The sequence below is a fragment of the Polyodon spathula genome, chromosome 11 (genome assembly GCF_017654505.1).
Source record: "Polyodon spathula isolate WHYD16114869_AA chromosome 11, ASM1765450v1, whole genome shotgun sequence".
NCBI lineage: Eukaryota > Metazoa > Chordata > Actinopteri > Acipenseriformes > Polyodontidae > Polyodon > Polyodon spathula.
This window is the reverse complement of record NC_054544.1, coordinates 20,356,301-20,375,767: the sequence shown is the minus strand read 5'-3', so window position 1 is coordinate 20,375,767 and position 19,467 is coordinate 20,356,301. Positions and strand designations below refer to the sequence as shown.

Genomic DNA, 19,467 nt, shown 5'->3' with positions numbered 1-19,467 from the left:
TGTTACTGGCGGTATTCCATTTCAGGTGTCAGAAAGATAGAAAAACTTAACATAAGACTTTACCATTTAGGAAAGCTAATCCCATCACCTTTTTTTCTCTGCTTCTCAATCCAGAAAAGTTAACAGACAGGCAATTTAACAGAGCATAGAAAACTGAAACAGAAACAGTTAAATTTTATAAAGATGAACATATCTGAAAATCTCTTGTGATTGGTAACAGCTCCTTCTAGTGGCCACTGGCATTATTGCAACAAAAAGTTGCATAAATGCAAAATGTTAAGAACAAGGATTTATTATTATTATTATTATTATTATTATTATTATTATTATTATTATTATTTTAAATCCAATATAGAAATGTGTTTATTATTTTTCTGTTTATGGTTTATTATGGAAAATCTGAATGGACATCTTACAGATGCACAGGCTATGGATTTTACTGTGTATCACAAACTATGCTTAAAATATGCTTTAATGCACTGCACAACATGTGGATAGTTAGAGATAGAATTAGATCCAACTATAAGATTTGTATTTTATACTATTATAAGATATGCATATCAATTAAACTATAGTTGTTTATTGTTAAGACGTTTTATATTGTTTCAGCATGTCTTTACTTAAACTGGGAGACAAGAACTGGACAGTATAAGGAAAATAACAGTGCCAGTATGCTTCGAGAGAGTTGAATCTAAGCTGATGGCAATGGGTTTAGAACACAGTCAAATAATCCTTTATTTCAGTTGGAACAAGACTTGGTTCTACAGGAATTGACACCACTTTTACATGCAAGATCTGATAAACTGCCCTATCCTCGTTTTAAGCACTGCTACCTTTTCTGTTATAAATGGTGCTCAATAGATATAACAGGTGCAGGGTTTAAAGTGGGGTTATTTATAGAATGGAATAGGCAGCAACAGCCCATGATTATCTAAATACACAACAGGGATCAGTTTAGCAAGCAGAGCATGTTGGACACTAGGGGCTAACACACACTGATGGTTCAGGGGAGGTGGCACTGAACAAGTGGCCAGGGAACAAATGCAGAATCCAGCATTGTGACTCAAACTTCATCCATCCCTGTGAACCCATGGACTGTGTCCTTTTCTATTGGCTGCCAGTGACCCTTGACCTCTGTCTTGGGTTGATGAATGTAACCTTCTGCTCCTAATAGAAAAGCCTTAAGAGCTCTTTTCATGATTTAAGCGATGTCTCAAGGACTAGGGAATTCACTGCGGGTTGCACAGTTTTGACCCTTAAGAATGGGGGCGTCTTTTTAAAAGCAAAAGAGTGTGATCACAGATTTGTTTACTTTTCGATGCACAAAGCTGATGAGTTCAAGTAGACAGGAAGCTAGAGTGGTGAGACCAGACTTGGAGACAGACAGACACAGGTGGACAAACAACCAGGCAGGTGGAAAGGTAGGAGGTATGGTGCCTAAGGCTTGATTTTTGGTTTCCAAGATGATTTAGAGGCAGACAACAGACTTGCTGATAGCTTAGTGGTTTTGATGAGTTGACAAGCATACCGTGTGTATAGACTGACAGGCAGATCACACAACAGAGACAAAGACCCAAATAAAAAGGACAAACAATGAAAAGACAGATCATGCATTGAGAAAGACTATTACTATGATTAGTAGTCATAGTAGTAATAGTGGTAGTAGCAGTAGTAGTAGTACTATTTTCAGATTCAGTGATGGGGTGTTTTAATTGAAAGAAATCAACCCTCTCAAAAAGACAGCGCATAATGTTCACCTGGACTTTCGCTGTAATTTTGTTTTTAAACACACACTATCAGTTTTTACAAATGGCCCCAGGTATGCTAGGACTCATCTTGAACCTTTTTAAACTCAATGGTATATTTTGGTAAAATATTCAAGACACCTACCTTCATTCCTGCTGTTTCCAGTATTGCCCCTGAAGATGCTGAGTCAGAACAGTCACGGCAGCTAATTTAAAACATTGAAGAACTCCCATTGCTATTAAAGTTGATTGCAACAACAGGGAAGTGGAAGGTATAGACAGTTTACAAAAACACACCCAAAGTAATGTTGCTGCAAAGTCATAATTGAATAGAGTACTGCAGCACTTCTGGATAGCATGGCTTTTAGGAATCCCCATTTGATTCACGTGATATTTTTTTTTTTTTTTTTTTTTTTTTCAGAACCATGAAAATTTACTGGTCGTTATCCTACTGTTCTTTAGTTTGCATATAAAGCGTCACATTAAGTTCTAGAAATTTCTTAAAACAATAATAGAAACAGAAGGAATTTCTAGGCGATTGGTTGTTATGCTACCTAAGAAAATAGTTTGTATGTAATAATTGTGTCACAAGCAACTTCTGGACATATATTTGCCATCATTTAGCTTTTAAAAGATGCAAAATTGATAATACATTGTATAACCTCCCGCGTTTCTTCTAAAAACACGCTCCCTTGAGAAAGGCATCTTAACCTGCATGCCGAAACCTGGGGAAGCTAGCAGTTGGGAGAAAATTATGTATTATAGTGAAACACCTCCAACACCCGCACACATACAACGGACTATTTACACTGACATACAGAATCAATATAACATAGGCTACTGTGTTGTGAGTATTTTAACCTAAGGCACGCGACCATGAAAAATGTTAGTCTACTTGTGTTTTTTTGCATGAGATTTAAGGTTGTACCGGTTACTTATACTGCTTTTCGCTCTTGGCATCTTCTTAGCTTCGAGTGTCAAAGGCAGCTCGAATTGCAGAGAAAGACTGGCAGGAAGCCAGAATCGTTTTCAAGCGCCAGGAACTCGCCCAGAATCTGCATCTTGCATAGCTTTGGCGTCCGCCTTCTTTACTCCCATGTGGGTTATTCATAGTCCCGGGTTGAGGAATTCACGGCTATTTAAAAAGGCAAGCCTGCTCTAAAGTTGATCAGTCTACTTAGAAAGTTTTCTGGAGGGGCTGGTATTGGAAGGGCTTAAAAAAACTTGGGGTTTTGTGCACAGATTTGCAATTATTTTCTGACAGAACTTTTGGCGGTTTTTATTTATTTATTTTTTCTTCCAAGGAAAAAACGTTTGAAAGCGTGTATCCCCATACTAGCTAATTAGCACCTTCTGTGTGGCATTAGGTTGATTTGTAGAAAAAAGGTTTTTTTTTTTTTTTTTTGTTTGTTTGTTTGTTTTTGTCAACAGTCTGTGACGCTTTCATCCATTGTCTAACTGAATTTTGTGAACCTGTAGAGAGAAAAACAAAACAAAAACACGCTGTCTGAGGTGTTGCAGGTGCTGTAGATGCTGAAACAGAATTCTTGAATTGACGACTCCTTAAAGCTTTCTTTTTTTTTAAGTTTAATTTTTGTTGTAATTTATCGAAACGTATTCGGTGAGCAGAGTCGCACCACTTGAACTTTGAAGAATTTTCTTTGGACGACTTCAGTAAAGACTTTTATTGTTATTACTGCAGTACTAGTATTTTGCGATAAGAAGATGTTGCTAAGTTTTTGCCTGTTGCTGTCATTTTTCATGGGACTGCCCCAATGCACGGGCTCTTACGTCCACTGCGACCCCTGTGACGAGAAAGCCCTGTCAATGTGCCCTCAGGTCCCGGTCGGCTGCGAGTTGGTTAAGGAGCCGGGCTGCGGCTGCTGTCGGACCTGCGCTCTGTCTGAAGGACAGCAGTGCGGAGTGTACACCCAGCCGTGCTCCCAGGGACTTCGGTGCTTGCCACGAAACGGCGAAGAAAAGCCTCTTCACGCTCTGCTGCACGGCCGAGGAATGTGTAGGAATGAGAAGGGATACAAAGAGCACCATCCACCCACCGGTAAGTGCTGCCTGGCTGGGGTGCTGCTTTCCGGTCTCTGGACAGTAGCAGCAGTGTACCTGTGCTTTGTCTTCTCCTCACCCTTTTATTTATTTCTGCCTCAATCTGTTCTGCCTCTCTGCTGAATAAAATACAAAGAGCAGGTGCAAACAATGAATACAGTAAGCCACTGATACATACAGTCAGCGTTTATTGGGTTTTCACTTAACAGTAGACGTAATGAGTAACGTTATCTACAAAGAAGTGGTTCATTGCGTGTGATAACACAAATGCTATTTTAAAAAAGGAATAGTAATGTAATTATGCATGTAGGTAACTTATATCAGTTTTTGTACAAGTCATACCCGTCTTGTAATATGTTTTATATAACATCGAATGTTTCGAAGGTGGCAAAAAAAGGTGGGGGCACATTTTATCGCAGACTATCCACACACAGAGTCATAGAAACAAGAGTAACAGGTTCACCAGCACAGCCGGGATAAAAAATAAATACAAAAAAAAAAAAAAAAAAAAAAAACTCATTTTGACGGAGTGACAGTCATTTGTTTAAGTGTAAACAGCTGAGGTAAGACTAAAATGTAGTGCCTTACCTCTAAACTACCAATCTAACTTTCCTCACAGTCAATGTACGACTGTTCTATCCTCTTTTTTGCGTTATTGTGCATCGACCATTTATCAAACTCTCCGCAAACCACACCACAAATGATTGCTGTGTTCTTTCTGTGAGATATTTTGGCCGTTTAAAATGAATTACTGAAAACAGAAAACTTATTTGAACCGTGTAAAACATAGTTGACCTTCATAGGGTCATACAGTACGGTATGCGTTATATGACAAGCAACGCAGTGGGGTTTACTCGGCACTGCGCTTGAGTGATGGAAAGGTAAAGATGACAATGGAAAACATTCCTTCTGCCGAGGTGTGAAATGCTTGCTTTGCACTGCATACATAATGACCGGGTGGGGTAGTTGTAATAGCTAACATAACGGGTTTAATGGATTGAGTTTATATTTGATGGTTCACAAATGTTGTATTTTACAGTAATTCAATTAGTTGGAATAATTTGTTTTGGGAATAAAGGTATGAGCTCACAAGCATATTTGCAAAGAAGTAAGCACTGGTTTGGGTGGTAGTTTTATAAACAGGTCCACTATCTAATTTTACAAGTTATCTGTCTATGTCTGGACTCAAACATCTGTGTGTCTGTCTAGGGTCCAGCCTGCTAGTATCTATGTCAATGGCAGCCAATCTTGTCCATACATGTGGCTAAATCTATATCTCAAATATCCAAATCTATATCTCAAATATCCAGTTTACTTGTCTATTCTAAATATGTCTGCCAGATACACTTCACTTTGTTTAAAGTGGTGTTTTGTTTGAATAAGACATTTGGATTTGGAGTTTTCTTTGCTTTTATATTGATTGAATCACAGTTTGTTTTAACCTGACTCTGTGTACTGTAAATGCAGTGTTCATACTTTACAGCAGTGTTTAGAGACAGTACACTGTAGGTGGAATGCAAAATGTAGCCAAATGTCATACAGCACTCTAGAGCTACTTGAATAGAAACAAACAGCTCCAATATTTTGTTTATTTCTTAGTGGGACAATCTATCTTTGCTGGAAATTTCCAAATTGAAAGAAATGGACTTTAAATTCCTGGGGGCAACAGATCTTGGCAGAGCTGGTCGGCCTGAACTAAGGTTTATATCTGTGGGTGGTGTCAAGAGTTGGATTACTGTTCGATGATTAAATCTGAAAGGGGGGGGGGGGGGCTCCAATAAAAAATAAATGAATGTCTGGCAAACTGTAAACAGGCAGACAAATCTGATTTAAGGTCAAGTGTACAATTAATTAACCTGTTAGTGTCTGGATATTTTTCATAATAGTCCTTCAGTTTGCAGTACAACAGAGCATATATAGCCACTGTAATGCCACAACAGTTACTAGGGTGTTACAACTGTGCTGCAATGTTAACCCAATAGCAGTTCAATGGTTCAGCAACATGTTTTTGGAAGGTCTCTTTGTAGCACCACTGGTCTGATGATAATGATTTTTCGATGAATTCATTTGACCAGGTTTACCTTGAGCTGAGATTTGTATTCTCTGTTTCAACCTGGTTTTACAATAGGGTATGGCTTGACCACAGAGAGGTCACGTGACCTGCCAAAGTGAATCCCGGGATCTCTTTTCTTTAACTCTTACTGTGCTACTGTACATCTGCTTCTTAAACCCATATCAAGTAGTATACTATTGCTATATATGATCAATTACATAACTACTAGGTCTTGTCAAAAACTGTTGATTTTCAAGGTAGACCAGAAAAGTCAGCTAGTACTGCGCACACAGTAAAGTGAGACCTGACTTCTTTTTAACTACTAAAAAACTGACACCAACTAATCACTAAATCTTCTGGTGTCTCGATAAACACGCAACTGATTTATCAGTGTCACCAGAACCCCACAGGTGGATATGTAACCCTGTGTGTACAGGTTTTAGGGATGGGACAGTATAATATTTCCGTGGTATGGTAACCATTAAAAAAAATACCATGGTAATCCTAATAACACGGTATAAATCATTCAAGTTATAAAATGGAGCAAGGTGTGTAAAAGGTTAGATGTGTTTCCACCGCGAGCGGAAAATGGTGCTCTGCAACGTCTACAAAACTGCGCTCCGTCTTCAAATACGGCATCTTTTTTCATATATGCAAAATACATCCATGCAGTAGATTGAATAGGTTTTGCAGTTGGGATAAGATCTTCCTCAGGCATTTTGCTAAGGCTTGAATTGCCATTGCTTCATTGGGAAGCAGACATTGTTACCGACATACTGCATAGCACTCTTTCCAATACAAAAAAGCAAGGTACATGGATGGAACGTTGAAGTGCACGATTTGAGAGAGTAATAATAAAATAAGTTGTTCAAGTGAAAAATGAATTTTCCTTCACTTTGTTAATACAAAGATGAGTATTTACTATTGTGTACCATAATTGTGGTGCAGCGCAACAGGAACGGTATCTATACTGTAATGTATCTAAACCGCGGTAAACCTCAAAACCGGTATACCGATCCATCCCCAACAGGTTTAGTGTATTTTATTTGTTAGCAAGTGGTAGCTTACAGTAGTAGAGCGATATCAGATATCAAGTATTGTAGCATAAACTTTTGAGATGCAATGCCCTGTGGATGCCAATATCAGTTACGTTACCACAGAACTTCCAACAGCTAAACATTAAACTGCAAACGCAAAAAGGTAGACGCATGCCGGAACTACAAATAAGACAGGTGAGGAGCCACAATTGGCTGTGGGACAGCAATAACTGTTTACATGTTCATTACAGTATTGGCAGCTGCTTGGTAATGATCAATGTATCATCATTTACTGTAAGACCACCCCTGTGATGGCTGCCTGCTGATCTGCATCTGTCCTCATTTATGTGAACATTACCAAGGTTCTTTTCTCACAGCAAAGATCTACAGTCTATGGGGCACGCTCAGTTAAAGCACATGGTGTAGGAGTGGTTTAGTCGTCATTAAGCTGCTACTGCCAAGCAACATGACATTGCAACAGCTGATTTTCTTGCCCTTGCAGCTCTTAAAGCCGTGCTTGCTCATTTAAATGCAAAGCATCTTCGGAGGACAATGAACATGCTTTAAACAGCATACTTTTGGGGGGTTTGAATCTCCATTTAAGGAATATAAGCCAACTTGAATAAAAAATGAGTAATTGTTTCTATTTGCATAATGAGTTAAAGGGGAATGTCAAAATGAGCACTAGACAGCTTGATTTGATTTGTGGTTTGATGTTGGCTTCCTTCAAGTTTTGTGGTTTTCTGAAGAAACAACACACATTAGTGACCTTCCAATGAGTCTTATAGAGATATTGCTTCCATAAAGTAAACAAAGGACACAGTATTCTGCATTGATACATGTAATAATTGATACTCCCAGTACATTCATGATACTGACATGTGACAGTAACAGCGAAATGCTTGACGGTAGAATACAATTAATTTCAAATGTGTTTTGACACGTTACATTAATAGGATTAAGTATTATTTTAAAGGTTGTTTTCATTTGGACTCTTATTTGTCTTTTCAAGAGTACAATGGTGCACCACTGTTTGGTTTAATAAAGGCATGGTACAGCCAAGCAAGGGGAAAACACAGGGAAAGAAAGTATGGAATAGCATGTTAAATGTTTCTAGGTAAAGGCATTCCATGATTGTGCAAGTGACATTCCAAAGTACTGTAATGAACAGAGAATATCACACTGTCAGCTGCATGCATCGTACCAACCTGTAAGATGAGAAGCTGTGTAATAAGCTGGGATCACATCTCCCAATAAAAGTCTTGCTGCAATCTGCGCCACATATATGTATCACGACACCTAGGAAATGCTTGTAGCTTGCATAGCCGCCCCTGTAAGCATGAACACTTCTAAACTAGAATTATCTTTAACATGAAAGGGGCTGAACATTTGCACTCTTTTAAAATAAATGTTTTTGATAAATTTAAATCAAGTTGGTATTAAACCTTTTTTTGTTTTAACTGAGAATTTTAACTAAAGCAGTGCTTAATTGTGTGTGGATAAGGGCCACTTATGTGGAAAAAGCTTTGATACTGAAACCAAAAGTTCACAATGTAAAAACAATAAAATATATACTATTTTTTAAACTAACACAGATCTTTGTGTTTGTTAATTTATTCATGTAAGAGGAGCCCTTAACAAATAGAGGAGCTACTGTAGCCAAACTGGATGCAACATGCAACATTGTAAGAACGACATTCCCAATACTTGCAGTGGAAATTGTAAAACAACACTATAAGGATATTCAACACAGTGTCTTTCTTCATTTCAATATTCAGCTACTACGACACCACAAAACACTAAATGGTAACAAAAACACCAGTACCAGTTTCAAGTTCGGTCAGCATGTGGAGCTCACTCCCTACCCTCTTCTTGGCAACTCAGTGGAGAGTATCTTGAATAACTGTTCTTTAATTGAGACTTAAATAGCATATCTGCGCTATATATACCTTGGCAGGCTGCTAGAAACTGAATTAAAATGTAAGCAGGAAACTAGTTTGATTGCGCTATTACTGTTTTCACTTAGTATTATGTTTTTAAAATGGTTATTTCCTGTGAAGTATTGGCTACAGGAACCGTGCTGAATTTGGTCTGTGCCAGAAAATTTCAAGGCAGAACTCAACTTTCATGATCTTTTTGAACCTATGGAAATGGAACAGCTATACATCGAATACATAAAACATTTTTTTTTTTTAGTTTTTCAACACAAAGAACTGAGTAACTGGAAACAAGTTCCTTTTTTACCATCTCTATATATGTCAAGGGTTGTGATATTGTCTTGGACCTAATTCAGCTGTTAAACTTGTTATAAACAGATCATTCTCAGCTTGAAACAATTATGGACATTTCAGTTGGGCCAGAGAAAATCTGAAAACCTCCTGAGCCATTGCTATTGTTGCATATGCTTGTATCTGATTAAGATTGCACATGCACTCAGATGCTCTAACTAATTGCAGTATTCCAGTGTAATGCAGCTGCTGCTAAAATGATTCTTTGTTTTTGATTTATTACTGAGGATTTATTATCAGGGATTTGTTGAGTTGTAAGCCTACCTGAGATTTGGAACCCTTGTGGGGTAACCAGTTTTCTTGATGAGATTACCAGTGTCTCATTGAAATGCATTAAAGGACAATGGTAAAACAGAAGAATTAAATAAAAACTTGGTAATCAACTGAATGCAGTTCTTAAACCAGTTTCATTTTGTGCAATCCTTGCTTTGCTAAGGTTTACTAATGGGGGGGGAGATGCATATATTATCTCAGATTAGTATCTTGTGCTGCACAGAACATTGCGATTCCTTATCAATTACTAACATTCTCATATGAAGGTGTTTTTGTTTCCTAATATTGAATACCTTATGATTTAGTGTTTAACATGATTTGTGACACGGGATAAAACCAAGAAATAATAAAACAAAAATATATGGTTGATGTACTCAATTTTGCTTTTGGAGGGTGTCTCGTTTTTCTATTGTTTCTTTGTGACCTTTAAACATAGCAAAAAGAAGAATGTATGTTGTCCCACATATTTGTTTATAGAGTATGTCATACCTGTTTATGTATATTATTTAAGTACAAGCAAGCACCACCCCACCCCCCACTAATCTCCCTTATATCATCCAAGTATGAACAGAGTATTCCTTGCCTGAGCTTGTGCGTCATTAATTGGTTACCTGTTGGGAATTGTCCAAGCAGCAATGGAACAACACGTCAATTCAGAGGAGATTGAACTGGGATAGGATTGCTCAAATTCCTAGCACCATATGCTTAAATGGGGGTAGTTCTGAAACCCAGAACTGGTTACAAGGCCTCTTAAGTTTGAACTATGGTTTAAACTGACTGTACTTTCTCTGCCAATTACTAGCCAAGCTGGCCCCGCACAGCAGTTAATTCTGTTCTGAGGAACTTTATGGCACAGAAGTGTTTTGTAGTCTCTGGTTTGTCTACTAAAACATCTAACATGTCAAAATGTTACCCTGCCAATTTATAAAAATAATTAAAGTTGTGCTGTGCATTATAAATATGGTGGTTTCTTATGTGGGGTAAAAATAAAAGGCAGTGCCATGAATCAGTAGGACACGTAAAAAATGAATACAGCTGGGGATGCAATCTGATCATTAGTGTTATCCACTTGCATCCTTTTCTAGGCTGAAGGCTATTTTTAGGCCCAACTCATTATCTGCTGGAATGAGTGTCTGCAGAGCTTAATAGCTGCCTCAATAGCTGTTATTTTCCAGAACTTCATGCTTTCAGGAGGCTTCCATGCAGTGAACACAATGTTGTTCTGAAGTTTGACAATATGTATCTACAGTGGGATGTCTGTAGTGTAATGAGGGTTCTTCAAAATGATAGCTTCTTAATTAAGATGGAGGGGGAGTGCTATACATAAGAAACAGTCTTGAAGCCCAGGTGTTAAACCTGGACAAAGAAAATAAAGCCGAATCAATATGGGTCAGAATAACAGACAAAAATTCAAAGGACATAATAATAGGAGCATGCTATGCTCCTAGGAACATGCCCCACATGTCATCCAGTTCCTATCCAGTTTTAAATAACTTTATCATAACTGAGGCAGAAGTGTTAAAGGGACTAGGATCTCTTAAAATAAACAAATTCCCTGGGCCGGATGAGATCCTCCCAATAGTACTCCAAGAAATGAAATAAGTTATTTACAAACCGCTAACCAAGATCATGCAACAGTCTCTTGACACAGGGGTTGTACAGACAGACTGGAAAATTGCAAATGTAACACCGATCCACAAAAAGGGAAACAAAACTGAACCAGGTAACTACAGACCAGTAAGCCTGACTTCATTATATGCAAATTTATGGAAACTATAATAAGATCCAAAATGGAAAATTACCTGTATGGTAACAGGGTACTGGGAGACAGTCAACATGGTTTTAGGAAAGGGAGATCATGTCTAACTAACCTGCTTGATTTTTTTGAGGATGCAACATCGATAATGGATAATTGCAAAGCATATGACATGGTTTATTTAGATTTCCAGAAAGCTTTTGACAAAGTCCCGCATATAAGATTAATTCTCAAACTGAACGCAGTTGGAATTCAAGGAAACACATGTACATGGACTAGGGAGTGGTTAACATGTAGAAAACAGAAAGTACTGATTAGAGGAGAAACCTCAGAATGGAGTGTGGTAACCAGTGGAGTACCACAGGGATCAGTATTAGGTCCTCTGCTATTCCTAATCTACATTAATGATGATAACTTGTTAAATTTGCAGATGACATAAACACTGTTGCAGCAGCAAAGGTCATTCAAAATGATCTAGACAAGATTCAGAACTGGGCAGACACATGGCAAATGACATTTAATAGAGAAAAGTGTAAGGTACTGCACACAGGAAATAAAAATGTGCATTATAAATATCATATGGGAGATACTGAAATTGGAGAAATTGGATTGAAGTTTTTGTTGACTCAGAAATGTCTTCATATAGACAATGTGGGGAAGCTATAAAAAAGGCCAAGAAGATGGTCGGATACATTGTGAAAATTGTTGAATTTAAATCAAGGGAAGTAATGTCAAAACTGTACAATGCATTAGTAAGGCCTCTTCTTGAATATTATGTTCAGTTCTGGTCACCTCACTACAAAAAGGATATTGTTGCTCTAGAAAGAGTGCAAAGAAGAGCAACCAGAATTATTCCGGGTTTAAAAGGCATGTCATATGCAGACAGGCTAAAAGAATTGAATCTATTCAGTCTTGAGCAAAGAAGACTACGCGGCGACCTAATTCAAGCATTCAAAATTCTAAAAGGCACTGACAATTTCGACCCAAGGGACTTTTGTGACCTGAAAAAAGAAACAAGGACCAGGGGTCACAAATGGAGATTAGACAAAGGGGCATTCAGAACAAAAAATAGGAGGCACTTTTTTACACAGAGAATTGTGAGGGTCTGGAATCAACTCCCCAGTAATGTTGTTGAAGCTGACACCCTGGGATCCTTCAAGAAGCTGCTTGATAAGATTCTGGGATCAATAAGCTACTAACAACCAAACGAGCAAGATGGGCCAAATGGCCTCCTCTCGTTTGTAAACTTTCTCATGGCCTTATGTTCTAAGCCAAAAAGCCCCGTCTCTTTACCAGGGTGGAGAATTAAATTTATTGAGAATAATTGCTGAAAGATCCTCGTGATATGTACATCTTCAAAGCCATCTGATACCCCTATAGTTTTTGGAAACTTTGGAAACTTTATTGTGGAAGAATGGGTAGAGATGTATATGTTCTTGTTCTTGTTTTGTTTTTTAGCCCACATACCACATTTACAGTTATTGACCAGTGTTGTGTATGTAATGCCATGTGCTGGAATCTCTCCAACAGATTTAAAACTAGGTCAAGTGCAATGAAATCAAGCCTTGGCAAGAAACATTCAGCTTAAAAAATTTAAAAAAAAAGATGGGTCCCCGAATGACTCCTCTCATAAAAGCACTGCCGCGCTGCGTGCAGGGTGAGTCATTCAACCAGAGATTGCAAGTTCGAATCCTGGTTGTGTGAGGCAGCTGGTCCTCGCTGGGGATTCTGTGGGGGCACCGCATTGGCTTTGGCACTCCCGGGGTTGGGGAGGTGGGATCTGGCTTAGACTGTTTCTCTTCACCACCCTGTAGCGACGCCTATAGGCTGAGTGAGCTTAGGGGCAGAGATTTGCTGGGCTGGTCTTTGTCCTCCAGAGGCCGGTAGCCTGCACACATCCGCTTTAGAGTTCCTGGGTGTAAAAAGACATTGATTAGACTGTGGGATCAAAGGGCGCCCACTGAGCCTCGGGTCCCTAAGCTGTGTGGGGAATCGCCACGGTGAAGGAGAAGTAATAATGATCGGGCAAGTTGGGAGAAAATCGGGGGTAAAATAACTGGAGATTCTAAATTAAAAAAAAAAAAAAAAAAACTGGAATTGTATAGAACACATTCTGTCTCTATCATCGAACCATATACGCAACACGAAAACCCACAAAACATACAGTGCTTCCTACTTTCAGGCCATGGTAATGAAACTGGGCTATCAGCATCACTTGGAGATCATCAAGTCATCTGAACCAGTGATGGATGAAAAATACAAGCAGTTTTACATGCCATAGAAAGTATGTGACCTTTTCTGTCACAATTCAAGACAGTCTTGCACCAGCTGGCAACGAGTTGTTCAAAAGTGTCAATTCAAAGATGATAATGTGATTGTATTGCGGCAAGTCCCTGCTATTACGATATCCGCCAGCTTGATGTGATTAAAATGCATGCAAGATATATATTTATAGTACTTTATTACGTCCGTACTGACGGACGAGTCTGGGAAAGTCAATGCATCTGTATGCTGAACTTGGGTAGAAGGCTGTCGGCCAGAACTGAGAAATTAGCTTCATTTTTTAAAATTTTTAGGTGGGGTTCAGATCCCAGCTGGCTACATTTTGAATTTAGAACCTTCTGATGCTACAGATCAGATCTGGACAGATTAACAGCACACCACTGAACAGACTCCTTTTTTTTTTTTAAACAGCTTTTGCAGGGCACATTCGTGGGGAATACAAGTATCTGTATTCCATCCAGCTGTCCTGTAATATCTCACTGCCTTCTCTTTAACAATACTTGGCACATTTCTACAGTGTTCTGGCCAGACTTTGGCTGCCCGTCGCAATTCTGCTGTATTTCCTTACTGGATAAATATAACCAGCCATGCACTGGCACAGCGGTTCAGTTAGTCACGGACTGCTAGACACCCCCGTTATTTAAGTGCCTGCTATACAGTACAATGTGGCTGACCGGTTCTCCTCTTAGAAGTTGAGACATGTGGTATTGCCACTGCTTTGTGATTTGTATTTCTTCCTTGCAGCTCACAGTGGTGGCTTCCCCACGGTGTCTGCAGCTAAAACATCTCGAGATTGAGTGTACATCACAGTTAAACAAGAAAATATTTGTCTTTGTAGCAGATGTTGTTATTTAAAGGTATTCCCGCAACAAGGAAAGTCCATTAATATTTAGCAAATAAAATAAAGTTTGTCAGTTTTTTCAGATTGAAATTGTTGAGCTATTCACAACATGTTCAACAGGCAGTAGTACTGAAACTTGAACTGGCAGGGTACAAACACCTTTCCAGAAAGATTCACGGTAGAATAAATGAACAGAACTCCTTGCTTTGTTGCACCCTGCTGCCCCTACACATGTTGTTATCATCTTACTGCAAAAAAGCTGACTGTGGAATTTTGGCCAGATATTTGTTCAGATTTCAGAATGACATCGCACTGATTAGATGGATTGTGATAAGTGGAGAATTACTGAAATACTTCTAAACGATAAAACATCTGCCCTCATCTCTGGGATTAACTTTTTTTTTTCCTGACTTAATTCTGATCTTTATCTTTGGCCAGCATCACTCAGAGATGCGTTTGCCTTTTTCAATACCATGACCAATAGAATGCTACGCCACTGCTGTGCCATGAATACAATTACAATGTTGCATCATTCTATTGCCATACTTTAAACACTAAAATCTGGTAATTCTGCTTAGTTAAGAATTGAATATCTGTGACTGAAAGCACTATCCTTGCATAACCGGGTATGTTAAGTGGCCTCTAGTTCATAGGTTAAATTCTAATCATCTGCACCAAGAGAAAATAGTCTAATGAGAGAGCCTAAGGCCATGCTTATGCAATGCATTTACCATGCTTTACCATAATGTTACTTATCTTGCTTTCATTATTGTTTTACCAGTTAATACAGTTCATAAAAATAGGTCAAATCAGAGCTCAGTTCAGATATTTCTAGATTCTAACAGCAAGAGAATGCCCCAGCTAATATTTAGTCTTTTAACATCAACTTAAAACTGTCCAGGTTTTCAGCACCTCTTCTTGTAAGAGAATTCCAGCACAAGGGTGCAAAACGGCTCCTCTGGAATGTGCAGAACGTAAAACACGACCAGGAACGTAATGATGAACACAGTTGCAAAAGCACTCTGAGGCTAAACCATGTGAAATCTGACAAGTAAGGGTCACAAACTTCTACTCAGTGGCAGTTGCCATGTCTCAGTTTGGTTTCTGTGGCTTCACATGAGCTTGGGTTAGGGCATTTACAGAATCTTTGGGCAAGTCTTTTTGAGATAAGAAATCGGTTAGGTCAGGCATGTCTCACAGATTGCACCCTGAAACTACAACTGAACCAGACTTGTACTGTAGGTTTCAAGCCTCAGCTCAACCATGCATGACCATGACTACTGAGTAGGATAACAGAATAGCTAAAACAGTATCAGTGGGTTGTAAGGTCCCCAGGGACAGCAAGGACAACGCTGATTCTGCTGTCTTACACATCATTACTAAAATTAGCAAAGAATAGTGTTTGCTTAATAAAATAATCACGCAAGGGACATCCCATTTTGTGTAATAGATAAGCATTGTTTTTTCCAATCCCTATAGGATATATGTATGGTAGTGAAACAACTAGTGTACAAAAGTGCCCTCTGGTGGAGAAATAGTTACATTAGACTACTAATATTTAAATACAGTGAATCCAATTGTTCATGTAATTTATGAAAATCCATTGGAAAAATGTAATGAAACTTTGCCCTGGCAATTTCTTTAGAAGTTATTCCATGTACAATGCCTGTTTTTCATTAATTGTTTCAGTTGAAAGTGTACACCTTTTCCTAAATGTCTGGACAATTTTAGTAAAAGAATATAACAAGAACTCCATGGCAAAGTAATTTGCAGTTGAGTTAAAATGCCTTACCCATACTTTACAGTTCCTTGTGTCAGCATACTCCCACTGTAATTAAACTACCTTTGTTTTCTACAAGGCCGTTGCTGTAGAACACTGCTGTAATGTGTTTACAAAGACTGGGTTTGTGTAAGTATGCAGGGTATCTAACTCGGTTTCTCGTGTTTGTGTTCCCAGATCATGATTCACAAGAGCCTGATGACATCCCTGAGATCACAGAGAATCCACTTCCTGCCAAGGTCCCTCTCCACAACAAGAACCGAGTGTCTGACAAGAAGGCCGAGGCATTACGTAAAGAAAAGCGGAGGAGGCTGGAAAAATCCAAGACTGTCATTCAGACGGATTACACCCCCTACCCCATCGACAAGCAGGAAACAGTCTATGTAAGTTTAAACACCTGCTGTAACACTGTCATTTACCAACGGAGACGCTTTGTTTGACCAAATGAGAAAAATTGTGGGGGCTATTGATCTAAACAATGGTGTTTCTAAATAGCAGTGCTGTTTTATTCTTTCCTGCTATTTTACACAGTACATAGCCCTGGCCCACAAAGGCCCTTTTTCACAATCTGCAAGTGTTTAGATCAATTGAATAAACTCCATAGAGTACTCATTTTTAAGACCTTTCCTTCTGAAACATGATTTACTTGTAGTCTTTGTGAGGGAAGCAAGTGCTTACCAAACACCTTATATATGGGATGGGATACTATACAATAATATACAAGCTAGTACAGAACTACTGAGGTCACATGTCACATATTAAATGACAGGTAAAAGGATGCATGGATGCCGTGTGTTTTGTTTGGTAGGTGCATTTAAGATATGAGTCTGTAGCGCTTCTGTCATTGTTCTCACAGGGTCCATGTCGAAGACAGATGGTAGAGATTCTCAAGCAATTAAAAAATTCATCTCGAATCTTAACCCAGGCACTGTACCTTCCCAACTGCGACAAAAAGGGCTTGTACAAGCGGAAACAGGTATGGAAGAATATAACCGAAATTTTAGTGATTTATTTAAAGAAAACAAAAGGCAACATTTTTAAGTAATTTCTTTCCACCAGTAAAAGAATTTAAAAAAAACTAAAATGCAAAAAAATAAATGCGATAATCCCTTCCACATCAGGAATTACTTGAGTTACTGACTGTTCTTTGAGTTTAGTATTGCCAGGGTATTAAATAAAAATCAATTTGGCCATCCTTTAAGTGTAGTTGGTTTTCTTCCAAAAAGAAGTTCTAATTTTTCCGTTGCTTATAGCCTCTCCCTTTTTTTTCCCCTTTTCCCTGTGCTGCAGTGCAAGCCGTCCCATGGGCGGAGGCGTGGAATCTGCTGGTGTGTGGATAGGTATGGGCTGAAGCTTCCTGGCTCCGAGAACAAAGGTGCTGACATCCACTGTCAGGAACTGGAGAGCAGTAACAATGAATGAGGTGGAAAGGAGGGGTCCAATCACCACACTCCCTGAAAAGGTGACCCAGGGCCTTCCTCCTTCCCTCTCGCCCACCCGCCAGTCACTTTCGGGAAAGGAAAAAGAAAAAAGACATTTGAACCTTCAGCTGTGCGCTCATCTCTAAATAGCTGGACTCTCTGGCTCTCTGCTCTCCCTCTGTCTTTGTCTCTCTGTCTTGGGACCTCTGTGGAAAGGGCTGGGTCAAAGCACTTGATTTGTGTGTGTGTGTGTATGTGTGTGTGTGTGTGTGTGTGTGTGTGTGTGTGTGTATATATATATATATATATATATATATATATATATATTATATATATATATATATATAATATATACACACACACACACAAAACCGAGGTTTGAGCACAAAACTTCTTTTAAAGTTTTACTAATGCAAAAAAAACTAAAAGAGAAGTCAGTGATGACAGGGCTGTCTTTGTCTTTATGTTTCTTACTTTGTAATGCCTGGAAGTAGCAAGAACTAATACTAAAGGCTATTTTTGTATTATTTTAGTTAATTGTATTTTTTTTTTTTTTTTTTTTATTTTCATTTTATTTTCAAGTTACGTAGCTGCAGGAAAAGTTCTCCTTATCTGGGCGTTTGTCTTGTCAGAGCACTTACTTATGTTGGGGGAGAGGAGGGGAGAGTACCTTGTTAGCTGTAACATTTACAGTTTGTGTGTTTGTATGTGTCTGCATTTCCTCTGTATGTATATGTGTATAAATTGGGCCCAGTTTTGTTGTCGGCGGATAGGTCATCTCTTACTGGCCGGCATACACAGTATACATACAGGAAGTTTCAGCAATAATAATTCCTGGTGCTCTGTGACACCGACCATACTCAAACATGCCTGTTGTCTGTGGACTGGCGGTTTTGAAACACCCCGTAGGTAAATGCTTCAAATATATTACTTGCTAGGTTTCTTAGTTGACTGAGGATCATCATGTCTTTGTGCTATATTCTTGCCTTCAGTGGAGTAAGATAGAACTTCCAGGACATTTTGAGCTTAATTATGTATAATATAAACACATATGTACAGGTGGCCAGTAAGAACGCTCTTAAGAAACACTGTGTTAATAAGAACTCAAAAAACAGCTAGCGCCTGAAAAAGCACCTTTCTTAGCCAATGATACAGGCAAAGTCTAAAACAGCCTTTTTTTCAGTAGCAAGAACCATTTTCATTGATCCTTTCAGGTTCTATCTAACAATGTTTGGCTGTTTCTCTTTTCTATGTAAAACCAGGGAGAAACAGTTTTCTCTCACCCCTGGGTTTGTATGAGCAGATGCTATCTAGCTGGATGCTGTTTTTGTCTGCATCTCTTAAAATGTTAAAGTAATTGTAAATGTTATCCTTAGAGACAAAAACATAAAAACACACTACCTTTACAGTGTGGTCTTGGTTATCTGAAATTAATGGAGAGACCTTTTTGTTGTACATTTAAAAAAAAAAAAAAAATCTATATGCAAGTACAGTTATAATGCGTAAACTTGTCAGTCTGGTTTTGGGGTTAGTTTCATGAACAAGGTCATCCATTAAAAAAAAAAAAAAAAAAAAAAAAAACAGCACCTCCAACTGGCCAAACATGTCAGTTCTACTCCAGGACAGCAGGTAAAACCTGAATGAGTGGCAACGCTAATTATAACAGCTGCAACATTATACCATATAGCCTGCAGTTACAACGCTATAAAAAAAAAAAAAAAGTAGCTACAGTAGATGACTGGTTTGAAAAGTTAGTCATTAAATGTTTTCATTTGTGGTAGAGCATAACTCTTTTATAAATTCACAAATTGACAGTTATTTATATCTGTTAATTGTTTCGACAGACAGATACTTCAGATGTACGTGACTATTGCATAGCACAGCAAAAATACAGTTGATAAGAAATTATTGCTTTTCTTCAGTGGGCAG

At 38.5% G+C, this 19,467-nt stretch overlaps 1 protein-coding gene across 1 annotated transcript; it reads left to right on the top strand.

Annotated features, from left to right (window-relative positions):
• Positions 1–2,909: 2,909 nt before the first annotated feature.
• On the top strand, positions 2,910–17,779 carry LOC121323091 (insulin-like growth factor-binding protein 5). The gene is made up of 4 exons (XM_041263844.1): positions 2,910–3,804; positions 16,295–16,500; positions 16,974–17,093; positions 17,408–17,779. Exons 1-4 carry the CDS (start codon positions 3,471–3,473, stop codon positions 17,537–17,539), a joined length of 792 nt encoding a protein of 263 aa, XP_041119778.1. The 5' UTR covers positions 2,910–3,470; the 3' UTR covers positions 17,540–17,779.
• Positions 17,780–19,467: the final 1,688 nt, after the last annotated feature.

Excerpts from the sequence above, each read along its gene's own strand:
- LOC121323091 (XM_041263844.1), top strand. The coding sequence starts at position 3,471 with ATGTTGCTAAGTTTTTGCCTGTTGCTGTCATTTTTCATGGGACTGCCC. Across the intron at positions 3,805-16,294 it reads AGAGCACCATCCACCCACCG|ATCATGATTCACAAGAGCCT; the intron begins GTAAGTGCTGCC and ends TTGTGTTCCCAG. Across the intron at positions 16,501-16,973 it reads ACAAGCAGGAAACAGTCTAT|GGTCCATGTCGAAGACAGAT; the intron begins GTAAGTTTAAAC and ends TTGTTCTCACAG.